General features: G+C 47.7%; 1 protein-coding gene and 1 pseudogene across 1 annotated transcript in view; one reads left to right on the top strand and one right to left on the bottom strand.

Moving 5' to 3' along the window:
* The first annotated feature begins 942 nt into the window (after positions 1-942).
* LOC116518585 (von Willebrand factor A domain-containing protein 1-like) overlaps positions 943-23,206 on the top strand; it is a 31,087-nt gene continuing 8,823 nt past the window's right edge. Inside the window, exons 1-2 of the mRNA XM_032232087.1 lie at positions 943-1,354; positions 17,721-18,284. Of these exons, the coding sequence (XP_032087978.1) occupies positions 1,282-1,354; positions 17,721-18,284 (637 nt within the window). The 5' untranslated portion in view covers positions 943-1,281. The remainder of the gene's footprint in view (positions 1,355-17,720; positions 18,285-23,206) is intronic.
* LOC116518431 lies at positions 3,567-9,661 on the bottom strand (annotated as a pseudogene).

The raw sequence follows: 23,206 nt of genomic DNA, 5'->3' as shown, positions 1-23,206 counted from the left end.
AGAATGGAATAGAATAGAATCAGAAATAGAATAGGAAATAGAATAGAACAGAACAGAATATAGAGAAGAGAAGAGAAGAGAAGAGAAGAGAAGAGAAGAGAAGAGAAGAGTAGAGTAGAGTAGAGTAGAGTAGAGTAGAGTAGAGTAGAGTAGAGTAGAGTAGAATTCTGTTATTGGCCAAGTGGGATTGGACACACAAGGAATTTGTCCTTGGTGCAGATGCTTCCAGTGTACATAAGGAGAATAAAAATACATCCATCAAGAATAAAAAGATACAACACTTAGTGATAGTCAAGGTTACTAATAAGCTATCAACTTGTACTAGGAAGCAAGTAAAATGATACAAATTGAAAGATACAAGCAACATGGCTATAGTCCTAAGTGGGGAGAGATAGATACTAGGAAGGAAAGGGATTCATCTCCGAGAAGAAAAATAAATACAGGTTGTGTGTGTGTGTGAGACACACACACACACTCACACACACACACACGTTTCAAACAAAAAAGATTTACTATATGTTCAAAAAGAAAAAAAAACAACGAAAAAAACAGCACCTTCCCTGCATAATTTAACAGACGGAGCAATCTAAACAAACCTCCCTCCTGAACCACTGCATATATCAAAACTTTTGCCGTTGCCCATTTCGACCCAGCAGAAAGATTATTTTTTCTATTCCCACCCCCACACACTTCAGAGGTCTCCCTTTTCTTGCTCAATTTTGCCCACCAACTGAAAACTGAACCATCCAGCTGCCAACTTCTTGAGAGGACAGACAGGGAGGTAAGTTGGGAGGATGAGGGAAGTTGGCACACTCCCTTTCTGCCGCCCGCAACCCGAATTCCTCCCTCCCCACACGGAAAAAGCCATCGGAGAGCAGAGCGTGGTGGTAAAGGGGAGGGGAAAAGGGCTGTGTATGCTCCAGCCACTCCTGTCAAAAAGGATTCATGACTTGGGAGAGAGAGAAAGAGAGAGAGAGAGACACAGAGAGAGAGAGAGAGACAGAGAGAGGGAGGGAAATTAAAAAAAAACAGAGAAGGACAGAAAAGTAAGTTGCAAAGATTTCGCAACCCTGCGGGGAGGGGAGAAATATGTATATGTTTCAACGCTGGGGAGGGTAACTCTGTCAAGGCCAGGGTAGGATAAAAGCACCAGCTCTCGCTCTCCTGCTGCGAGACATCAGAATATGCCTGAGTCGGGACACAGGCTTGGCCTCCTCACCCATGCCAAGGCGTTGGGTTTAAGGTAGCCGCTGCCCATCAGGAATCCAGAGAGGACTTGCTATGAGTTTCCCAGTCGCGTGGCTTCGGATTCTCTGCCTACTGGGGGGTGCCCTGGCCCAGAGGCCTCCGAGAGGTGAGTGGCTTTGAATTTGGGGGTTTTGGAGATTGGGGTTTGAATTTGGATCTGGGATCTTCCCAAGGAGGGTTCAAACTTTGATTCGGGTTAGGAAAGAACGCCTCTACCTAGAACTATGCAGGATGGTTATGGAGTAAACTTTCTCAGAAGCTCATCTGCCTGGGGATGATGGGAGGCTACAATTGTGGGAAGATTCGGGTTTCAAATCTGGGTTTTGAAGAGGAGGTTTCGTGGATGCCAGAGGGGGCACATTTGGGTGGATGTGAAGGCAACAGGATCTTGCTAGATCGAGGGGTTTTTTAGGGGAAGGAAGGTGGAGATTTTTGCCCTGCTTGGAAAATTGTTTTGCAGTGCCCTGTTTTGTGGAGGGGTTGTGGGGGAATACAAACTGCAAAACTGGAGGGTTTTTTTTAACCTTTGTAAGGGGCAGTGGCACAGGGGCTAAGACGCTGAGCTTTGTCGATCAGAAAGGTCAGCAGTTCAGCGGTTCGAATCCCTAGCGCCGTGTAATGGAGGGAGCTCCTGTGACTTGTCCCAGCTTCTGCCAACCTAGCAGTTCGAAAGCATGTTAAAATGCAAGTAGAAAAATAGGAATCACTAATTTTGTTGGGAAGAGAACGGCATTCCATGTGCCTTTGGGAGTTGAGTCCTGCCGGCCACATGACCATAGAGACATCTTCGGACAGCGCTGGCTCTCCGGCTTTGAAACGGGGATGAGCACTGCCCCCTAGAGTCGGGAACGACTAGCACGTATGTGTGAGGGGAACCTTTACCTTTTAAGGGGCAGTTACACCATACGAGGTCTCTGAAGCCCTCGCCAGGCCCCGACAAACTCCGTAGATGCACTAGGGCTCTTTATTCTATAGATCTTATTTTGGATGGATTTTGTCTGATGGTAGTTGGCGAGACGTCGAAGGAAGGCAGGCAGAACTTGATTTGGAGAAGGCCGGCTTCAGTTTAGCTAGGAAAACATGCCTCTGCCTAGAATTATGCAGAATCGTGAGCCGCCTTTCTCGAGATCCGGCTGCCTGGGGGGAAATGATTGGGGGGGGGGGGGGGCAAACAACTCAAGGCAGCTAAATGGCATCTGATGGGGGGGAAACTGAGGACCACAGAGACTGAATGATGCGGCCGCTTTGATGCAGACGTGGATCCATTCATCCGTCTGTCCAACCGCGTCTGGGGCTGCCGTCATTGGCGGCGCTTGGAGATCTCGAGCCGCTTGCCGGAGTGACAGGAGACCCTATTTATTTGGAAGTGGCTGGGAAGAGCTTCTGTGCACACGGCGGCTGCCCTGACACCGAGCCACGTCAGGGGTCTGGTGAGACTGGGGCATCCCTTTTAAGTTAGGATTGTCCCTGAGGTCTCTCTGGCCTTCTTAATTTTGTGATACGGAAGCTGCTGGTGATGGAATTTAGAGCTCCGGGCAGGCAAAGGCAGAGGCCTGGCTGGGAAATTGGACAATATCCTTCTCGGCTCCCCAAATCAAGGTAGAATAAGTGGTCTCTCTGAAGGTGATGTTTTCTGGAGAGTTCTCTGTCCCAAAACCGAAAGGTGTGGTCCAGTTTCAGCAGGGATTAACTCTGGCCAAATCTGCCTCTTAATCTATATGTCAGCACTTTAATTCCAATTTTCCAAATAACTTTGGTGCAAAATGAAGGAACTTAGTTTTTCTTTCTTTCTTTCTGTTTCTTTCTTTCTCTCTCCCTCTTTCTCTTTTGTTCTTTCTTTTGCTCCTTCTTTCTTTTGTTCTTTCTTTCTTCTTTCTTTTCTCTCTCTCCTTCCTCCTTTCTTTTCCTTTCCGTCTTTCTTCCTTTCTCCCTCTTTCTCCTCTCTTCTTCTTCTTCTTCCTTTCCTCTCCTCTCCTCCATCCTTGCTTCAGATGCTGCTCCTCATAACCCATAGCAGAGTCAAAATGCATTTAGAATAAATAGAATGGAATGGAATAGAATAACAGAGTTAGAAGGGACCTTGGGGGGAATTCTAGTCCAACCCCCTACCTAGGCAGGAAACCTTATACCATTTCAGACAAATGGCTATCCAACATCTTCTTAAAAACTTCCAGTGTTGGGGCACAACTTCTGGAGGCAACTTCGGTTCCACTGGTTAATTGTTTTAAATGTCAGGAAACTTCTCCTTAGTCCTTGGTTGCTTCTCTCCTTGATTAGTTGGGCACAAGAGAAAGTTATTCTTTCAACTACATCTGCCTTTAGGAGTTAATGGCTTTCCATCGATCACTGCCAATGTTATTGATGCTGCCCACATGGTATGGCATGGAAGCTACATCGTCCAGGTATGCCGTGGTGTCAATCTGAGTGTTGGAATAGAAGCCAGAATCTAGCTGGCCTTCTTTTTTGGTTACCCCATAAGCATGGGGAAGATGCTCATCAACATCCTCAGGTTCATCCACCTGGCATTTATAGAAGAATAGGATTTTTGGTTCAGACCCAAAGAAACTTTTCAGAAATGCCACATAGATGAGTGGAGCAAAAAAAAAAAAGCTGAAGTAGAGGAAGGTGGTGGCATCCACACAGCATAAGCCTTCAATGATACCTGCACAGAGCAGAGCACAGCCGAATACCTTGAACTAAATTGAGCACAGCAAGAATTCCTGCATAGATATGGAAACTCTTCCTTGATGGCAGAGAAATGCGATCCTTCAAGGGAGTTTTGGGAAGCATCACTACAAAGGAATAAACCAGAAAGAAGAAACTAGAGCTGGCAAGTCAGAAATGCCTTCCTCCATGGCTATAAATATTAAAATCTTCTGCTGAGAGTCGAGCATCAGGATAACAGATTTCCAGAGTTCTCTTGTCCTGCCCTCAGTGCTTTGGAGAATAGCTTGACTCCTTCTTCTTTGGGGCAACCCCTGAGGTATTGGAAGACTGCTATCATGTCTCCCCTAGTCCTCCTTTTCATTAAACTAGTCATGCCCAGTTCCTGCAACCGTTCTTCATATGTTTCAGCCTCCAGTCCCCTAATCCTCTTCGTTGCTTTTCTCTGCATTCTTTCTAGTTTGGTATATTTCTTATACTTTGTTCCCCATCAGTGTTGGCTGGGGAAGATGGGCGATGTTATGGCAGTCAGGATCGAAGGTCTCTTTGCAAAAAGCTCCTGAGAGAAATTAGGAAAAAAAATGTTTCCAGTGAAAATCAAGAAGCATCCATCCTCCTAACAACCTTCATTATTCTTTCGACCGCCTTCCTGGCTCTCTAGCTTCGCAACCCATCAGCCATCTTCAGCTGCGTGGGAAGAACTTATCCCACAGCTTAGTTGGCTGGTTGGTGGAGAGGGTCAAAGTGTTCCTTTTGCTATTTACCCAGACAGGGAGGGTCTACGCCAACAAGAGAGGGGATCTTGATTATAGCTGGGGAAGAACTTAGTTGAGATAAAGAGCGATTTTGTCGTAGGTGTGTCTGTCAGGAATGGGGTGGATTTTCCTTCACTGTACCAGCCAGAGAGGGCAGACTGCATAAATTTTACAGTCTCCACCAACTGTAACATCTAGTCGAAGGGGGAAAATGTTGACATGCTTCCCTGTTCCTTCTTCCAATTTCCTCCATATTACATTTTTCCTTGAGGATGGAGGAGGGAAAGGAAGAGAGAGAGAGAAATCTATCTATCATCCATCCATCCATCCACCCACCCACCCACCCACCCATCATCTCTATATATCTACCTCTATATATTATATTATCTATCTATCTATCTATCTATCTATCTATCATCTATCTATCTATCTATCTATCTATCTATCTATCTATCTATCTATCTATCATCTATCCATCCATCCATCCATCCACCCACCCACCCACCCACCCACCCACCCATCATCTCTATATATCTACATCTATCTATCTATCTATCTATCTATCTATCTATCTATCTATCTATCTATCTATCTATCTATCTAATCTTCAGAGGACTTCTCACAGTTTGCTCAGTGGATTGTGATAAAAGGATGCTTAAAATTAGTGACCGGCATGTATTTATGACAGTTGCGGTGTCCCGGGGTCACGTGACGTGACAAGCAACCTCAATGGGGAAGTTTGATTCGCTTAACAACTGTGCTGCTCACTTAGCAAACTGCAGTGATTTGACTTAACAACTGTGGCAAGAAATAAAATGGAGCGAAATTCACTTGGCGACCATCCTCAGCTAGCAACAGAAATGTTGGGCTCCATTGTGGTCATAGGTCGAGGACTACCAGTATATATATATATATATCTGTTGAGGACAGAGTCCAAAGCGTGCTAGACAGGATGATGTAGTGGTAAGATCCTGAGTCAGAAGCCTTTGGCTAGTCTCCATTTCTCTGCCCACTTTCATAGGGGTTGTCGCTGTAAAGTTACAACAGGGAGGGGGAGAATTATCTTCTTGTCGATCGGAGAGGTTGGCAGTTTGGCGGTTCAAATCCCTAGCGCCGTGTAATGCAGTGAGCTCCCGTGACTTCTCCCAGCTTCTGCCAACCTAGCAGTTTGAAAGCCCGTAAAAAATGCAAGTAGAAAAAATAGGGACCACCTTTGGTGGAAGAGAACAGCGTTCCATGCGGCTTCGGCCTTGAGTCATGCCGGCCAAATGACCACAGAGACTTCTTCAGACAGCACTGGCTCTTCAGCTTTGAAAGGGAGATGAGCACCGCCCCCTAGAGTCAGGAACAACTAGCACACTTGTTCGAGGGGAACCTTTACTGTTACCTATGCAGGAAAGCTGATTCCCAGTTTAAGCAACAAGGTTTTTTTTTAATTACCTCCAACTTTTTTCTGCGAGAAGCTCAGCCACACCTTTTTCCCCAGGTATGCTTGATTGTGACTCAGCCTTCTTCCTGTAGGCAGAGTCGCTCTGGTCATAACTGGACAATTAGCGGGACAGGAATATAAATTCTCGCTTTGTTTAATCAGAGATTTTAAGTTGGAAGAGCTCCAGAAATGATTTGAGTAAAATCAAAAGAAAAGATCGATGTCCTGACAGGCTTAAGACCTCAAAGACATGTTGCAAACGGAAAGAGATGGGAACGGAAGATTAAAAAAAAAAAACACAAAACATGGGTTCACGTTCATAAACTTGGAACTGATTTGATACAATCTAGCAAGAAAATTTTGGTGGTTTGCAGAAAAATTATTTGCATTTTCTACATTGCACTCAATCAGTGGTCCTCAAACTACGGCCCCTGGGATGGATACGTGCAATGAACGCTTGTGTTGCTGCAGAGGGTCTCCCCCTTCCGGGTCTTTTTGTGGGGGTCGGAGGGGGGCAGAAATCCCGACTTGGGGTCTGCTTCAGCCTCCTGGTGGGGAGCTTTGGGCAAAGGCTGGAAGGAAGCTCTGCTGGTGGAGAAGAGCCGGAGGACCTCATTCCAGTGGGACTGCATCATGGCCTGGAACTGGCTGACCCGCTGAGCCTCTAGGTGCCGGTAACCTGGCCTTGCACTCCCGCAGGTCTTCCCTCTGCTTGGAAAGCCTATGCTTGTAGTCCTCAGTGAGGTGCTTCTACTGAGCCTCCTTCTTGGTCAGATCCAATTTGAACTGAGCTGTTTTGCCAACTCTTTCTCCTGGTGGCTGCTTAGCTCCAGCAACTGCTTCCTGTTGGGGCCCTAAGGAGCCCGGGAGGGCAGGCGAGTAGGAGCTGTGAGGGGAGGGGTGGGTAGAAGCCGTCCAGGTGCCCATCGATGTGAGTGACATCGAGTTGGCCCCACTGACCCAGTCACATAACCACCTAGCCACGCCCACCCAGCTGGTCATTAGGCAGATCATATTAGTGGTCCACGAGATTTAAAATTATGAATTTAGTGCTTCCTGAGGTCCACTGTCGATCAGAAAGGTTGGCAGTTCAGCGGTTTAAATACCTAGCGCTGCGTAATGGAGTGAGCTCCCATTACTTGTCCCAGTTTCTGCCAACGTAGCAGTTTGAAAGCACATAAAAAATGCAACTAGAAAAAAATAGGGACCACCTTTGGTGGGATGGGGAAGAGCGCTTCTATGCACCTTCAGTGTTGAGTCATGCCGGCCACATGACCACGGAGACGTCTTCGGACAGCGCTGGCTCTTCGGCTTTGAAACGGAGATGAGCACCGCCCACTAGAGTCGGGAACGACTAGCACATATGTGCGAGGGGAACCTTTACCTTTACCTAAGTTAGACTTCAGATCAACTTTTGGTTGGTTTAGAGCTCACTGTGTTGCACGAATCCCTAAAACAGGCTAATTCAGTAATCAGGATTAGGCATGTCGTGTGAACTCAACCATTGTGTTGACGATAACTTGCCCAAAAGAAAAGCCATCAACAGGCCCAATCAACAACTAAAAGGCCGAAGTGGCGCAGTGGGTAGAGTGCAGTACTGCAGGCTACTTCATCTGACTGTTATCTGCAGTTCGGCGGTTCAAATCTCACCAGGCTCAAGGTTGACTCAGCCTTCCATCCTTCCGAGGTGGGTAAAATGAGCACCCAGACTGTTGGGGGCAATATGCTGACTCTGTAAACCGCTTAGAGAGGGCTGAAAGCCCCATGAAGCGGTTTATAAGTCTAACTGCTATTGCTATTGCTATACACAACCACATAAATACAACGCATAGAACAGTCCAAGAGACACATTCTGGTCGACTCGACTAGATTCTTTGTTGGCCAAGTGTGTTTTGGACACACAAGCAAGTTCTCTTTGGTGCAGATGCTCTCAGCGTATATAAAGAGACAAGATACATTCCGTCAAGAATCATAAAGTACAACACTTAATGATAGTCACAGGTACAAATAAGCAATTAGGAATAGAGAGGCTCCAGTGTGAATCCGAAATCTCGGAACACTAAACCTCTGATCCAGATGGAAAGGCCGTTGTTCTGTACTTTGTAATGGTGTGTATAAGAAGGGACTGTTTTTATAAACTGGGAGTCAATCTTCCTCCGAAACTGCATGACGCCAAATTTATTTTTGGTTCTTTTTATTTTTCACCCCCGCGGGGAATTGGCACTTCTGAGAAACTGCAGCAAACTGATGTATAAATAAGTTGTTGGGGTGTTTTTTGTCGTTTGAATCCCAGCCGATTACAGTGACATGGCATCCCCGTTCTGGCAGTGGGACAGGATTTCTCCCGTTGGGTCTCTGGCGCCCACACGCATTGCGTCACCATTGGCCACCCACTTGATGGAAATGCGAAAGTTTTGCTGAGATAGCAGGGCGTTTCGGTTCTGTTTTGCTGGGTGGGGGGTGGGGAACCCCATAGAGAACAGTTCCGAAAGGTCACACGGGGAAGAGGAAGAAGTTGCGATGTTTTGTAACTAAACTCACACCCATATGAATCTAAAAGATCCATCCGTCCAAGGCCCCACGTTATCTTTTTGTACCACTGCGGAAGGATGGACCGTGCGTAAATAGAGATAGCCCACAACTTACAACAGTTCATTTAGTACGAAGTTACAACGCACACTGAAAAAGTATCTTAGTGTCTTAACGGCCGCAGCAATTTCACTTAACCACGGTGGCTAGAAAAGTTATAAAATGGGGCGAAGTCCACTTAACCATGAGCCACGGTGGTGCAGTGGTTAGTGGGCGGTACTGCAGGCTACTTCTGCTGACTGCCGGCTGCCTGTAATTTGGCCATTCGAATCTCACCAGGCTCAAGGTTGACTCAGCCTACCGTCATTCTGAGGTTGGATTGTTGGGAGTAATATGCTGACTTTGTAAACCGCTTAGCGAGGGCTGTAAAAGCACTGTGAAGTGGTTTATAAGTCTTAAGCTACCTTACTAGCTTCCTTCCTTCCTTCCTTCCGGTTAGAATGCAGTATTGCAGGCTAACTCTGCCCACTGACAGCAGTTCAATCCTGACCGACTGGCTCATGGTTGACTCAGCCTTCCATCCTTCCGAGGTGGGTAAAATGAGGACCCAGATTGTTGGGGGCAATAGGGCTGACTCTGTAAACCGCTTAGAGAGGGCTGTAAAAGCACTATGAAGTGGTATATAAGTCTAAGGGCTATTACTATCTATCTATCTTCCTCCCTTCCTTCCTCCCTTCCAGTGGTTAGAATGCAGTATTGCACGCTAACTTTGCCCATTGCCAGCAGTTCGATCCTGACCGACTGGCTCATGGTCGACTCAGCCTTCCATCCTTCCGAGGTGGGTAAATGAGGAGCCAGATTGTTGGGGGCAATAGGGCTGGCTCTGTAAACCGCTTAGAGAGGGCTGTAAAAGCGCTAAGAAGCGGTATATAAGTCTAAGTGCTATTGCTATTAACGAATGTCTCACTTAGCAACTCAATTGTGGTCGTAAGTCGAAGATTACCTGGATTTCCAGCCAATCTCCTACATTCTCCATCTTGGGGGGATTTGTTTAGTCTGTCTCCATCGCACAGGATAAAGAGTTCTGAGAATTAGCTAAAGCTAACATCCCACGCAGCTAGAAGCTGCCACATATCCAGAGGGATCCACATCTGGAAAAAGAAAAAAAGAAAGGAAGAGGAGGATGGGATTTCGGGAAACCTGAGCAGAACCGCCGGGGAAGCCAAGCAGTGGGTTTGCATTGTCTTCTGCACTCCAAAATTGAAAGCCAAATGGCTTCGGACACACTTGGGGGACGGAAAACTCGCTTCTCGTTCTTTTAGGTTACCAAGAATGTGACAGTTTAATTGCGTGTCCTGCCACTGTATAACTCAAGAGAGGATGATGGAAAACCATCCACTCCAAAGTTGAACGGGATCTGTTTTTCATTCCCGCTTTCCCACAAATGTCTCCAGATTTGGCGAAGGTTTAATGACTTCTGGTCAGGCGTCTTCCAATTGGCCCAGGTAAGGATTCGAGTCCTTGCCTACGCAAGCCACATTTCCATTGTAAATGCTCCTGCTCTGACTGAAAGCCACAATTATCTTGGCCCACGCTCCATCATGTCTAACCGAGCCCAATGGGGGGATGAAACATCCCTTGTCTCTTCTGGACTCAACTTTGGTTTCCAAACAAAAGCTGCCTTTTTCTTTTTTGGTCTTCCTTGATTTTTAGGCAAATAGGTTGTAAATATTGCGGCTGGAGCAGCCCACCAACCAACGTGACTAATTCCAGATAACAGAATGGGATGCAGACCTTGGGATCTTCAGCTACCAGAGCAGAAGCCAAAGATAGTAGCAAGGGACTCTAAGATGCCTATTGCCTCATCTCCTCCAGGTCTTGCCTCCAGGAAGTTGTGAATGCTCCAACCCTGGAAGTTTTTAAAGAGAGATTGTCTGAAATGGAATATAGAGTTTCCTGCATAAGCAGCGGGTTGGACTAGAAGACCTCCAAGGTCCTTTCCGACTCTGTTAATCAACATTCTATGTTCTTCTTTAAAGCAGCTTTCCATTTTCACCAACCTCCCACTAAGGGCTATAAAATTATGGCCGGGATGGAAGGAAGGAAGGAAAAAGAAAGAAGGAAGGAAGGAAAGGAGGAAAAAGAAAGAAGGAAGGAAGGAAGGAAGGAAGGAAGGAAAGGAAGAAAGAGGGAGGGAGGGAGGGAGGGAGGGAGGGAGGGAGAAAGTAAGTTTTCCTGGAAATTGTTAAAACATCCTTAATCAAGTGACATCACCCCACCTAGCATCCTGTTTCAACAACAGGAAGTTGGAAATCTCCAGGAAACATATAAACAGGATGCAAAGTCCTTCCAATTTGCCTTCTGGGCTCTACTATTTAGTGGTATAGTCCTCCTGGACACGGAGGTTCCACGTTTCTATCTCAACTTTCAATTAAGCCTCAGCTCTTCTGTTTTCCCCCCAAACCATGGGATCTGCGGGGAGGGGGGGAGGAAAAGCATGAGAAGGTCTAGAGAAAAACCTGGGTTTCTCTTCCCTAACTGTGCCACCTTCTGATCAGCACGCAGGAGTGGCTAGAACTCAAGAGGCAAGGCACACGTGGGCAGCAGCTCCTCCACGGGAACGACTCGGGCCTGGCCCTCGCCAGGCGGACCTTGGCTAGCTGAGGAATTGAGGCAGGCAGGCGTGATGAGAGAATTAGCTGGTCGGTTGCTTTGCTGGAGGTGGGGGGGGGAATGGAATTGACTTTGTGGAAAAGGCAGACACGAAGGAGAAGGGAGGCTGTCGGCCACCCTCGCTTCGGAAGCAGTAAGAGCTGGAGGATTCCGGGGGATAAGAAAATGCCAAACCAAATAAATAAATAAATAAAATTGGAGAGCTATTCCTTATTAGGACCTTCATGGAAGAAGCTAAGGAAGACAGGCAAACCGGCTCCTTTGTGAAAGAAAATAAAACTAGGGCAATCGGACCGAAGGAAGAATGGAAGCCAACTTTAAGCCAGGGGGTCTGCAAACTTGGCAACGCCTGGCAGACTTGAGTTGAAGTCCGACAAGCTTAAGGTTGCCAAGGGTGAAGAGCCCTGTTTTAGGCTGAGCTCACTTACGAAGGAAACTCAAGTCAAAACACTGTGGATATTTGAACTGATGCTGGGAATCATTGACAGATGTAATAGAGTAAGGTTTATTTTGCATCCGGTTGTGGTTGGCATTTCTTCCTCGTCGTCCATGATTGAGCACATGGCCAGAAGGATGATTAATTATTAAACATACATAGTTTAGTGCTTTGGAGGGGTGCAGTAGCCTAAGAGGTAGAGCTCTCGCCTCACAATCCTGGGGCTGTGAGTTCGATCCTAGGTAGAGGCAGATCTTTCTGAGAATTTATCTGCTGAACAAAACTCCGCACCGGTGACAGGAAGGGCATCTGGCCATGAAAGCACTCTCCTAGGTCCATTCAGTTGTCCAGGCTCTGCCCCGCAAGGGATTATGGGGGGTCGTTAAATGAAGATGATGACATAGTTTAGTGCTTCCTTTGATGCAACTCTCCATAGACGAAGCATCTTCTGTTTATTTCTGGTGGCAAAAAGTCCCCATCTTTGGTGTGAATTCCAGGGAAAATGGAGACCGGGGTTTTCAAGTGTAGGACACTTGTGGCACCCCAGAAAAGTTACAGATCGTCCTCGAATTACATCTATTTGGATAACGGCTCTTCAAAGTTACGACAGCCCTGAAAAATGTGATTTTTCACATGCACGACCATGGAAGCATCCTGATAGTCGCCTGATTATAATTGAGAGGCTTGGCAACTGGCATGTATTTATGACAGTTGCGGTGTCTGGGGTCACATGATGGATGTGGTGTCCCGTGATTCCCATTTGCAAACCTTCTGACAGGCGACGTCGATGGGGAAGTTTGACTCGCTGACTTAACAAACTGCGGTGATTTGACTTAACGACTGTGGCAAGAAATAAAACGGAGCAAAATGTGCTCAACGATCATCTCCCTTAGCAACAGAAATGTTGGGCTCCATGGTGGTCATAAGTCGAGGACTACCAGTATATCTGTTGGGGACAGAGTCCAATGCATGTTATACAGGGTGGTGTAGTGGTTAGATCCTGGGTCAGGAACCTTAGACAACTTTGGCTAGTCTCCATTTCTCTGCCCATCTTCACAGGGGTTCTTGCTGTGGAGATACAACAGGGAGAGGGAGAATTGTGCATCTCTCCTTGTGTTGGCTCAGCGGCTAAGACGCTGAACTTGTTGATCAGAGAGATCAGCAATTCGGCGGTTTGAATCCCTAGCGCCGCGTAACGGAGGGAGCTCCTGTGACTTGTCCCAGCTTCTGCCAACCTAGCAGTTCGAAAGCACGTAAGAAATGCAAGTAGAAAAATAGGGACCACCTTTGGTGGGAACAGCATTCTGTGCGCCTTCGGGAGTTGAGTCATGCTGGTCACATGACCACGGAGACGTCTTTGGACAGCACTGACTCTTCGGCTTTGAAACGGAGATGAGCACTGCCCCCTAGGGTCAGGAACGGCTAGCACATATGTGTGAGGGGAACTTTTGCCTTTTCCCTTGTGTTATTAGCAGGAAAAGCAGGAGCAAACCTTTCCAAGCAGGGGGGGTTTGATTTCCTTCCTCTGTCCAAATAAAAATCCCAATGATGATGATGCGATGGAAAAAAACAAAACCAGCCATCAGGATGAATCCCCCACTCCCCCCGCCACATTAACAAGTGTAATTCCTTGGCAGCGGCTTTGAAGTTAACTATGTGGGGAAAAAAACACCACAATTTTATCGCCGGAAGACCAATGAAGTTCATCAGCCGAAAAGTAATCAATGTAGCTGGCCTAGAAAAGATGGGTAATTCGGCAAAATGATGGGATGAGACAAGAACATCCCTTTTCTTTTGCTTTTCACTTGTGAAACGTTTCTGCTGTGTCTGCTTCTATTTATTCTTCCTCCTTCACGGTTGCAAAACAAGACTTAAGCTGCGGGTCCCCACTGAGGTTTAAAGGTTTTCTTTATGGCCAGCCTTCGGCCAACCTTCTGTTGACCCAGCACAACTCCCCTCCTTCCATCCCTGCATTCTTTTGGGGGTGGGGGGGTGGGGGGGTTGTTTAATCTGAGTCTGTTGCTGTGTAAGTATATTAACAGATGAACCAAGTTGGAAAGGACCGTGAAGGTCATCTAGTCCCATGATGGTAAACCTATGGCACTTACGGAACATATGGAACATATGGCATCATGGGACTGGATGACCTCAGGCACACAGAGCCCTCTCTGTGGGCACATGCCCTGTCGCCAGTTGCTCTTCTAGTTTCTGGTGTGGTCAGCTGGTCTTCGTGGGCACCGGAGTCCCGGAAAACGCCCTGAAAAACACCCAAAAAACAGGCCATTCTCAGGCCGCTTTTGGGCCAAAAAACAGCCAGAGAACAGCCTGAAAAATGGCAAAAAAACAGGCATGCCAAGACCAGCTGGGCAGTGTCCATGCGTGTGCCGGAAACCCGAAGACCAGCAGGGTGGCACGTGCATGCGCTCTGGCCAGCTGGTCTTCGAATTTCCAGCACTCCGACGCATGCACATGGAGTTTGGGCACCCGGTGCCAAAAAGGTTGCCATCAGTGATCTAGTCAACCCTCTGTCCAAGTGGGAGGCCCTACACCTCTACCTAGGATCGAACTCACAACCTCCAAATACTGAGGCGAGAGCTCCACCTCTAGGCCACAGCAGCAGGAAGAGGCCTTGGAGGTCTTCTAGCCCAACCCTCTGCCTAGGCAGGAGACCCTACACCACTTCAGACAAATGGCTATCCAGCATCTTCTTAAAGACTTCCAGTGTTGGGGCATTCACAACATCTGGAGGCAACTTCTGTTCCACTGATTAATTGTTCTCACAGTCAGGAAGTTTCTCCTTAGTTCTAAGTTGCTTCTCTCCTTGATTAGTTTCCACCCATTGCTTCTTCTCCTGCCTTCAGGTGCTTTGGAAAATAGTTTGACTCCATGGGGATGCTTCATGGGTCATATAAGTGTTAAAAATGGCCACTTTTTTCAGTGCTATTGTAACTTTGACCGGTCCTTGGTTAGTTTCCATCCGTTGCTTTTCATCTATCCCAGATACCTGGAGGGCAACGGATTGAGGAGGTGGGCATGACACTCAGAAAGAGCCAGAAAAGATGGGATGATCCGAGTTTCCCTCTTGAAGCTCCACCCCTGAGTCCTGCCAGACATCACACACACCGTCCAATCAGAAGCCCTCCTTTTGGGTGCCTGTCCCGCCTCTCATTCTGCAAAGCGTCGACAACTTCGTTTTACGTGACTGTTCAGACTCAGAATAAAGGGGATGGGTGCTCAGTTCAGCTGGGGCCACTGGAGTAGGGAGGCCACGTACTCGGTTCTCCCCCCCCCCCACATTTACCCACCTTGCACCCAATTCCAGAAGGGATCCAAAAACCACATTCAGCCTGGCATTTCCTGACAGATGATCTTCCAAGCCCTACCCAGCACATTTCTTGCCTCCGGCAGTGTGTGAAAACAGACCGGGAAGTGTGTTGCCAAATACTGAAATTGGTCATTCCTGCGCTTTTCCTTCATTGTGCAAAAAAAGAGAGAAGAGACTTTAATCGGTCAGTTCCCTGATGTGTCATGGTCTTATCTCCCGGCCTTCTCTGACTTCCCTGCAAGGTGTTGTGGCCCGCCAGCAGCCAGAATATTTGGACAGTGAGGAGGTTGGGGAGGAAGATGGGCCAGTCCTGGAGTCTGTGGAAGGCTCTGATGAAGGCCCTGTGTCGGAGGCAGAGAGGGGGCCAGGGCCGTATGCCAGTCATCAGCTGCCTTCAGAGTCAGACATCACTGAGGCAGAAGAACAGCTGGAGCCTGTTCCCAGTGTGCGCATGCGCAGAGTGGCCAGACAAAGGAAACAGGATCGACTTGGGAGTAAGACCACAGGTGGACGATGAGTGGCCCCTCCCAGGGGAAATAAAATAGGAGCGAAAGGAGAGTGGAGTTCGCAGGAGACAATTAGTTCACTTCATTGGCTCATGACTCTCCGAGACTCCTGGCCAAATTCTGCAGATATCAGCCTGGCAGCTCTCCTACCCAGATAAGGTCTGTGACTGTAAATCCTCCCTTGAAAAACTTTGCTGGAGGTGAATGAGCAGAATTCACAGTCATTTAATAAAAGGGTTTTTTGTTGGGCCCAGGAGTTTGCTTCATGCTCTCGGGAAGCCTCAGTCAGAACAGTGGCAGAGCTACCTTAATGTCTTACCGGATGTCCAAGGGTGTGCCGTAACTGGGGGAAATTGAATATAACTGGCAAAACGTGGCCCGGGCAGCGTGGTTGAGAGGAGGGGGGTATATTTCCCCAAGCAGGGAGCAGACTGCTATAGCAGGGGAACATCTGATTTCCATCATGTGCTACTGGGAAGGTTTCCATTCTCTTGGTGGTAGCAATTTGTAAACCCTGCATGGGTCTGAAGTATCGGTGCCTCCCCGCCCCCAATTCAGAGTCCAAACTGGGGGGTGGGGGGGAGAGGAGTTCTCTGATCTCCAAAACCCAGATTAGCATTTTGGGAGGCCAGAGAATAAGGGAGGCCAATTCTCAGCAGGCGAAAAGGGGACATCTCGTCCCATCTTGGATGCATTTCCCCCTTTTTCCGCTGCCAGAGATCTGTGTCTGCATTTGCAGAAGCAAACCCATTAGTTGGCTTGTTTGTTTCAGCATCCGGAGCTGCTCCCACAGTAGCTCTCGCCGTAATCAGAACCAGAAGTGGAGTTTAGAACCGAAAAAGAGGAGGCAGGGAAAGGAAAGGGGATCAGGGAGGAATGGAAAAGAAGAGAAATGCAGTAGGTGGATGGGGAAGTCTCCAAAGAAAACCAAAGGTGCTTTTTTCAAGAGGAGACTGGACTTTCCGAGGGTTTTTTTTTTGCTTTGAAGACCTTTCGCTTCTCATCCAAGAAGCTTCTTCAGCTCTCAGCTGAAGAAGCTTCTTGAAGGAGAAGAGAAACGTCTTCAAAGAAAAATCAGAAAGTCCGGTTGCCTCTTCAAAAAGCACCTTTTGGGACAACCATGACCTGGAGGACTGAGAATCTCCATAAAAAGGGAAAGGTTCCCCTTGCACATATGTGATTGTTGTTCTGACTCTAGGGGGCGGTGCTCATCTCCATTTCAAAGCCGAAGAGCCAGCGCTGTCCGAAAACGTCTCCGTGGTCATGTGGCCGCCATGACTCAACTCCCGAAGCCGCATGGAACGCTGTTCCCTTCCCACCAAAGGTGGCTCCTATTTTTCTACTTGCATTTTTGATTTCGAACTGCTAGGTTGGCAGAAGCTGGGACAAGTCACGGGAGCTCACTCCGTTACGTGGTGCTAGGGATTCGAACCGCCGAATCGACAAGCTCAGTGTCTTAGCCACTGAGTCACCGCTTCCCTTTTGAGAATTTCCACAGACCTCTCCAAAGAAAGATCTAAGGTTGTTTAAGTTAAAACAAAACCCCCCAAAATGAAATAAAATCTCAGAGCGTGGCAAAAATAGCTATGAAGACATCGAAAGCAAGCTCAGTTTATTGAGTGACCTTCGCCCGGTACTAAAATGTCCAGTTTGGTTTTATCTGAGTGGACTTTAGGGGTTGATTGATTTTAGGGTTCCACCTGATTTGAACCTATTATAAGAACACGGTGGCTCAGCGGCTAAGACGCTGAGCTTGTCAATCAGAAATTTCAGCAGTTCAGCGGTTCGAATCCCTAGCACCGCATAACGAAGTGAGCTCTCATTACTTGTTCCAACCTAGCAATTCGAAAGCACGTAAAAATGCATGTAAAAAAATAGGAACCACCTTTGGTGGAAAGGGAACAGCATTCTGTGCGCCTTCGGGAGTTGAGTCATGCCGGCTACATGATCACGGAGACGTCTTCGGACAGTGCTGGCTCTTCGGCTTTGAAACGGAGATAAGCACTGCCCCCTAGAGTCAGGAACGACTAGCACATATGTCCGGGGGGAATGTTTACCTTGAACCTATTAAGGTCTCCTTCCTCCTGGAGGGAAGAGAAGGTTCCTTTCATCCTGATGAAGTGACATTCCTGGTTCTTTCCCACCCGTTTCCCAGGTCTTCAACCCACCCTTCCTGATTTGGAGGGGGATCTCCTCTTCCTGTTGGACAGCTCCGGCAGCGTCTCCTCCTACGAATTCTCCCGGATCAAGGAGTTCATTGCTGAGCTGCTTCTCCCGTTCGCCTTTGGGCCTCGCGATGTCCAGACCGGCATCGTCCACATCAGTACCACGCCCATCCTGGAGTTCCCCTTTGACCAGCATTCCTCCACCGACGCCGTCCAGCATGCCATCCGCAACATCCAGCAGAGGATGGGGGACACCAATACCGGCCAAACCATTTCCTTCGCCAAGGAGAAGCTCTTCACGGCCGAAGCGGGGGCCCGCCCCAACGTCCCCAAAGTGCTGGTGTGGGTGACGGATGGCTTCTCCAAGGATGACGCGGCCCAGCCCATGCAGCTTCTGAAAGACATGGGGGTCACCGTCTTCATCGTCAGCACGGGGAGGGGCAACTACTTGGAGCTCTCGGCTGCTGCCAGCCAACCGCCGGAGAAGCATCTGCACTTTGTCGATGTGGATGACCTGGGCCTCATCACCAAGGAGCTGCAGGACTCCATCGCAGGTATTGGGGTGGAATAGCAATAGCCCTTAGATGTATATACCACTTCACAGTGCTTCACAGCCCTCTCTAAGCGGTTTACAGCCTCTTGCCCTCAACAATCCAGGTCCTCATTTTACCCACCTCGGAAGGATGGAAGGTTGAGTCAACTTTGAGCCTGGTGAGATTTGATCTGCCAAATTGCAGGCAGCTGGCAATCAGCAGAAGTAGCCTGCAGTACTGCACTCTAACCAGAGATAGATAGGTAGGTAGGTAGGTAGGTAGGTAGGTAGGTAGGTAGGTAGGTAGGTAGGTAGGTAGATAGATAGATAGATAGATAGATAGATAGATAGATAGATAGATAGATAGATAGATAGATAGATAGATAGATAGATAGAAGGATGGAAGACTGAGATGACCCTGAGCTGTTGAGAATCGAACTGCTGGCAGCCAGCAGTCAGCAGACGTAGCCTGCAGTACGACATTCTCTCCTCCTGACCAAAGGAAGTTTATATGGGAGTACAGAATGTGGTCGTTAGGGACGAGGTGGCTCAGTGGCTAAGACGCTGAGCTTGTCAGTCAGAAAGGTCGGTGGTTCAGCAATTTGAATCCCTAGCACAGCATAACGGAGTGAGCTCCCGTGATTTGTCCCAGCTTCCGCCAACCAAGCACTTCGAAAGCTCATAAAAATGCAAGTAAAAAAATAGGAACCACCTTTGGTGGGAAGGGAACAGCACTCCGTGCGCCTTCGGCGTTGAGTCATGCCGGCTACATGACCACGGAGACGTCTTCGGACAGCGCTGGCTCTTTGGCTTTGAAATGGGGATGAGCACCGCCCCCTAGATTCGGGAACGACTAGCACATATTTGTGAGGAGAACCTTTACCTTTACAGAATGTTATTATTGGTTTTATCAGCCACCATTAAAATCCATGGCTTACAGAATGACAGAATGGAAAGAGATCTTGGGGGTCTTCGAGTCCATGAGCACTGTATACCATTCTGGACCAACGGCTGTCCAGTCTATCCCAGTGATACACAACTTCTGAAGGCAAGCCTTTTCACAGGTTAATTGTCCACACTGTCAGGAAATTCCTCCTTAGTTCTAGGTTGCTTCTCTCCTTGATTAGTTTCCATCCGTTGCTTCTTGTCCTAACCTGAGGTGCTTTGGAAAATAGCTTGACTCCCTCTTCTTTGGGGCAGCCCCTCAAATATTGGACTACTGCTATCGCGTCAACCCCTAGTCCTTCTTTTCATTAAACTCGACTTGCACTTGGCTGTTCCACAGCCTCAAAAGCTTTCGGCTGCCTCGTGGCCAGCACAAATCCCAATGTTGCGTTGGTCATTGTCTCATATTCAGAGCCCAGTTTAGAACCCAAACAGGCCCTTTCACTATGTAGTTGATGTAGCTATCTTAAAAGATAAAACTATAGTTCTCATCGCATCAGGGAACAGGCCCTCGGGGAGGTTCCTCTCGGATTCTCCACTTGGATCCAAGACAGCTGAGCACTCTCCTTTTCTGTCCCAAGGCTGTGGTTTTTCCCGACTCCAGCCAGTTCCCATATGTACATTTTGAAGGGCACAAAGCGATGGAAGGCTGGAATCTGGGCTCCGGGGCTGGAAAACTTGGCAACTCGGGAAGAGGCCCAGAAATGGCCCTGCAATATCACATCGTATGAGATCTTTGTCAAAGGCGCCCTTTGTAGTAGCACAGAAGGGCATTGTTTCTCTGTCTTTCCCTTGAATGCCTCACATCTGCCAATGGAGCGCTGGCAGCCTTTGGAGGAACTGTGGAGACCCAACCGCCTGCCCATCCCCTCTGGAATGCGGGATCTCGTTGGGTAGGCTGATCACACCAAGGCTTAGGGGCCAAAAGCAGCGCTCAGAGGGAGAGGGGAGAGACAGAGAGGGAGAGGGAGAGACACAGAGAGAGAGACACACAAACAGTGAGAGGCAGAGACAGAGACAGAGACAGAGATAGAGACACAGAGACAGAGAGACACACACACACATAGACACACAGACAGAAAGAGGGACACAGAGGGACAGACAGAGAGACACACACAAAGAGAGACACAGAGAGACAGAGACACAGAGAGAGATACAGAGAGAGAAAGAGAGGGAGACAGAGAAACAGAGAGAGAGAGAGAGAGATTTTTTCCCATTTTTAATACTCGTTTTTTCTTAATAAGTGTATCTTCAAAAAGTACACCAAATTATCACTTCATATTTCTCTATTGGTCTATTTTACTATAAGATCTATCTATCTATCTATCTATCTATCTATCTATCTATCTATATCTATATCTATATCTATATCTATATCTATATCTATATCTATATCTATATCTATATCTATCTCCCCCCTAGTTACGTTCAGAAGTGGGTTCCTACCGCTTCGGACCAGTTTGACTGAATAGGTAGTAACTCAGCTGGACAAATGACCGTACCGTTTCTATCCTGGACGTCACCATCTTTATTTTCTGTTCTGCACATGTGCAGAACAATCTTCATTGAAAAAATGTAATTCCCCCCCCCTTTTTTTATAATGGTGTGTGCATGTCAGGCCCAGAGAGGTCCCAGAGATGGGCTGTTTATAAAAAAATGGAGGCGTTTTTGCCTTCCCCCAGACTCCAGAAGCACTGTGCAGGCTTCAGCAGGACTGGGGAAAGGCAAAAATGTCTCCGTTTTTGAAAAAAATGGGTGAAAAATGGGGGTCTTTTTCCCTTCCCCCAGCTCTGCTGAAGCCTGCAGAATGTTCCTGGGGGTCAAGGAGGACAAAACTGTTTTTCTTACTGGGTAGTTTGCAGGCACTCCCTTAGCTCCGGCGAGGCTGGGCGTGGCTCACCACCGTTTCAGTGGGCATGGCTTGGTGAGGGGGTCATGTGACTGAGTGTGCATGAGTGACATCAAGTTGGCCACTCCCAGTCAATCACATGCCACGCCCACCAAACCGGTAGTAAAAATGTTGAAACCCACCCCTGGGTTACGTTTTGACACAGAGAGCATTTCTTTCAATGTTTTTTACAATTAACAATACACTATAATTTCTTTATTTCTTAATTAGTTTTTATAACAATACCAATCTGTTCTGACCCCCTCGTTCCACACCAAAACACACTCCGAGCCAGAGATAAATTACGGCATTTAATTAACAGACAAACAGGTCCTTGGCAGCAACCCGGCACAGACAAGCTTGGGCAGCAATAAACACAGATAAGGCTTGGCAGCAATCCAGCCTGCCAAACTCATACAAAGTTCTCCGACATTCGATCCTGTGTTGACTTCTGCAAAGAGGAGCATGTGCACACAGGAGCATACAAATAAACCAAATACAAGTAGCCTTTTATAGTCTGGAGAGGAGCCTAATGACCACCAGCTGAGTGCAATTACCTCCTGTAACTGCGCAACTATTCCTGACGCCTATTAGCTCTTCGATGGCGTGCATCCAGGAACAACTCACTACTGTCGTCTGGCTCACTCTCCCTTTTCTCCTCCCCACTGGTCCAAGGCTCAGGTGCCCCTGGTGGCCAACCAGCCTCTCTGTGCCCTGCTTGGAGTCAGAACCCTGTCCAGGGTCCAGAGCCGACTCATAGGGCCCCTCACTGTCGGAGTCTGGTGGCAACTCCAACGGGTCCTGCTGGGCCACAACATCAATCATACTACTATTCCCTTTAATCTACTAACTATTTCCCCCCCTTTCTTCCTCTTTTTATCCATTTTCTCTTGGGTGCTCCCACATTCCACTTTTAATCATTTTTCTTCTCCCCCCCCCTTTCTCCTAATTTATTTTTTCCTGTTTTTAAGGTTGTAGTATCTTTTCTTCAGAGTATTCATGTTTATTTTTCTGGAACCTTTCCCCAGGGTTTTCCCTGTTCTCCTCCCTTTTCTTACTGGCTTGTGGTCTCTTTTGGGGAGGGGGGGTTCTGTTCTCTTTTCTATGCCACGGTAACTCCCCTGGGTGATCTCACCCTTCTGGCTTGCAGTTGAAGGTGTTTGCAGCCATTCGTTTTCCTAATCGGCCTGACCATGCCAGCTTCCAAAGAGAGAAAGACTGCCTTCCTAAGTATTTTTTCCCCCAGCTTATTTCTGCTCCACGTTCTTCAACCGTCATTCCCTTTCTATTCTTTTTTTCCTCTCGGTTAAAAAAAACAAAACATTTGGCAAGGCTTCATCCAAATTCTTTTAAAAGATTCGGCCTTCCTCTCTTGCAGTTCCTTCCGGCTTGACATTTTTATTTTCTTCTCTGTAATTCTGAGATGACTTTTTTGGGGGGAAGTACATCTCTTCAGCTGTACTTTATTTCTTTGAGCCACGTGCAGTTTGTCTCCGAACAGATGCTTTGCGCGTTTAGGCTAAGTTTAATGGGAATGTTGTTGGTATGTTTGGCATCTCCAAAGCATTTCACAGATATGGATCTTGCCATTTTTCTCAAGAACCACGTTGAGAAAAGAAAAGAAGTCTATTTCACCCCATTATTACAGAGTGAAGAAACATTAAGCTCTTCCAGATGTTGTTGAGTTTAGGAAGTCCTCCCCACTTATGCAGCCCAAAATTTCTGTTGCTTAAACGAGGCAGTTGTGAAGCGATTATTCCCCCCACCCTGGTTTTACGATCTTTCTTGCCACAGTTGTTAGGGGAATCCTTGGCAGTTGTTAAGTGAGTAACACGGTTGTTAAGTGAATCTGGCTTCCCAATTGACTTTGCTTGTCAGAAGGTCGCAAAAGGGGATCACGTGACTCCCTGGGACACGGCAACTGTCTGCCAGCGGCCTGTAGAGATGGCAGCAGAGTTGGACAGTGAGGAGGTTGGGGAGGAAGATGGGCCAGTCCTGGAGTCTGGGGAAGGCTCTGAGGAGGGCTCTGCGTCGGAGACAGAGAGGGAGCCAGGGCCGTATGCCAGTTATCAGCTGCCTTCAGAGTCAGACATCAGTGAGGCAGAAGAACA

This window comes from Thamnophis elegans, chromosome 15 (genome assembly GCF_009769535.1).
Source record: "Thamnophis elegans isolate rThaEle1 chromosome 15, rThaEle1.pri, whole genome shotgun sequence".
Classification (NCBI taxonomy): Eukaryota; Metazoa; Chordata; class Lepidosauria; order Squamata; family Colubridae; genus Thamnophis; species Thamnophis elegans.
Note: the sequence above shows the minus strand (reverse complement) of the source record. Positions and strands in the feature narration are given on the sequence as shown.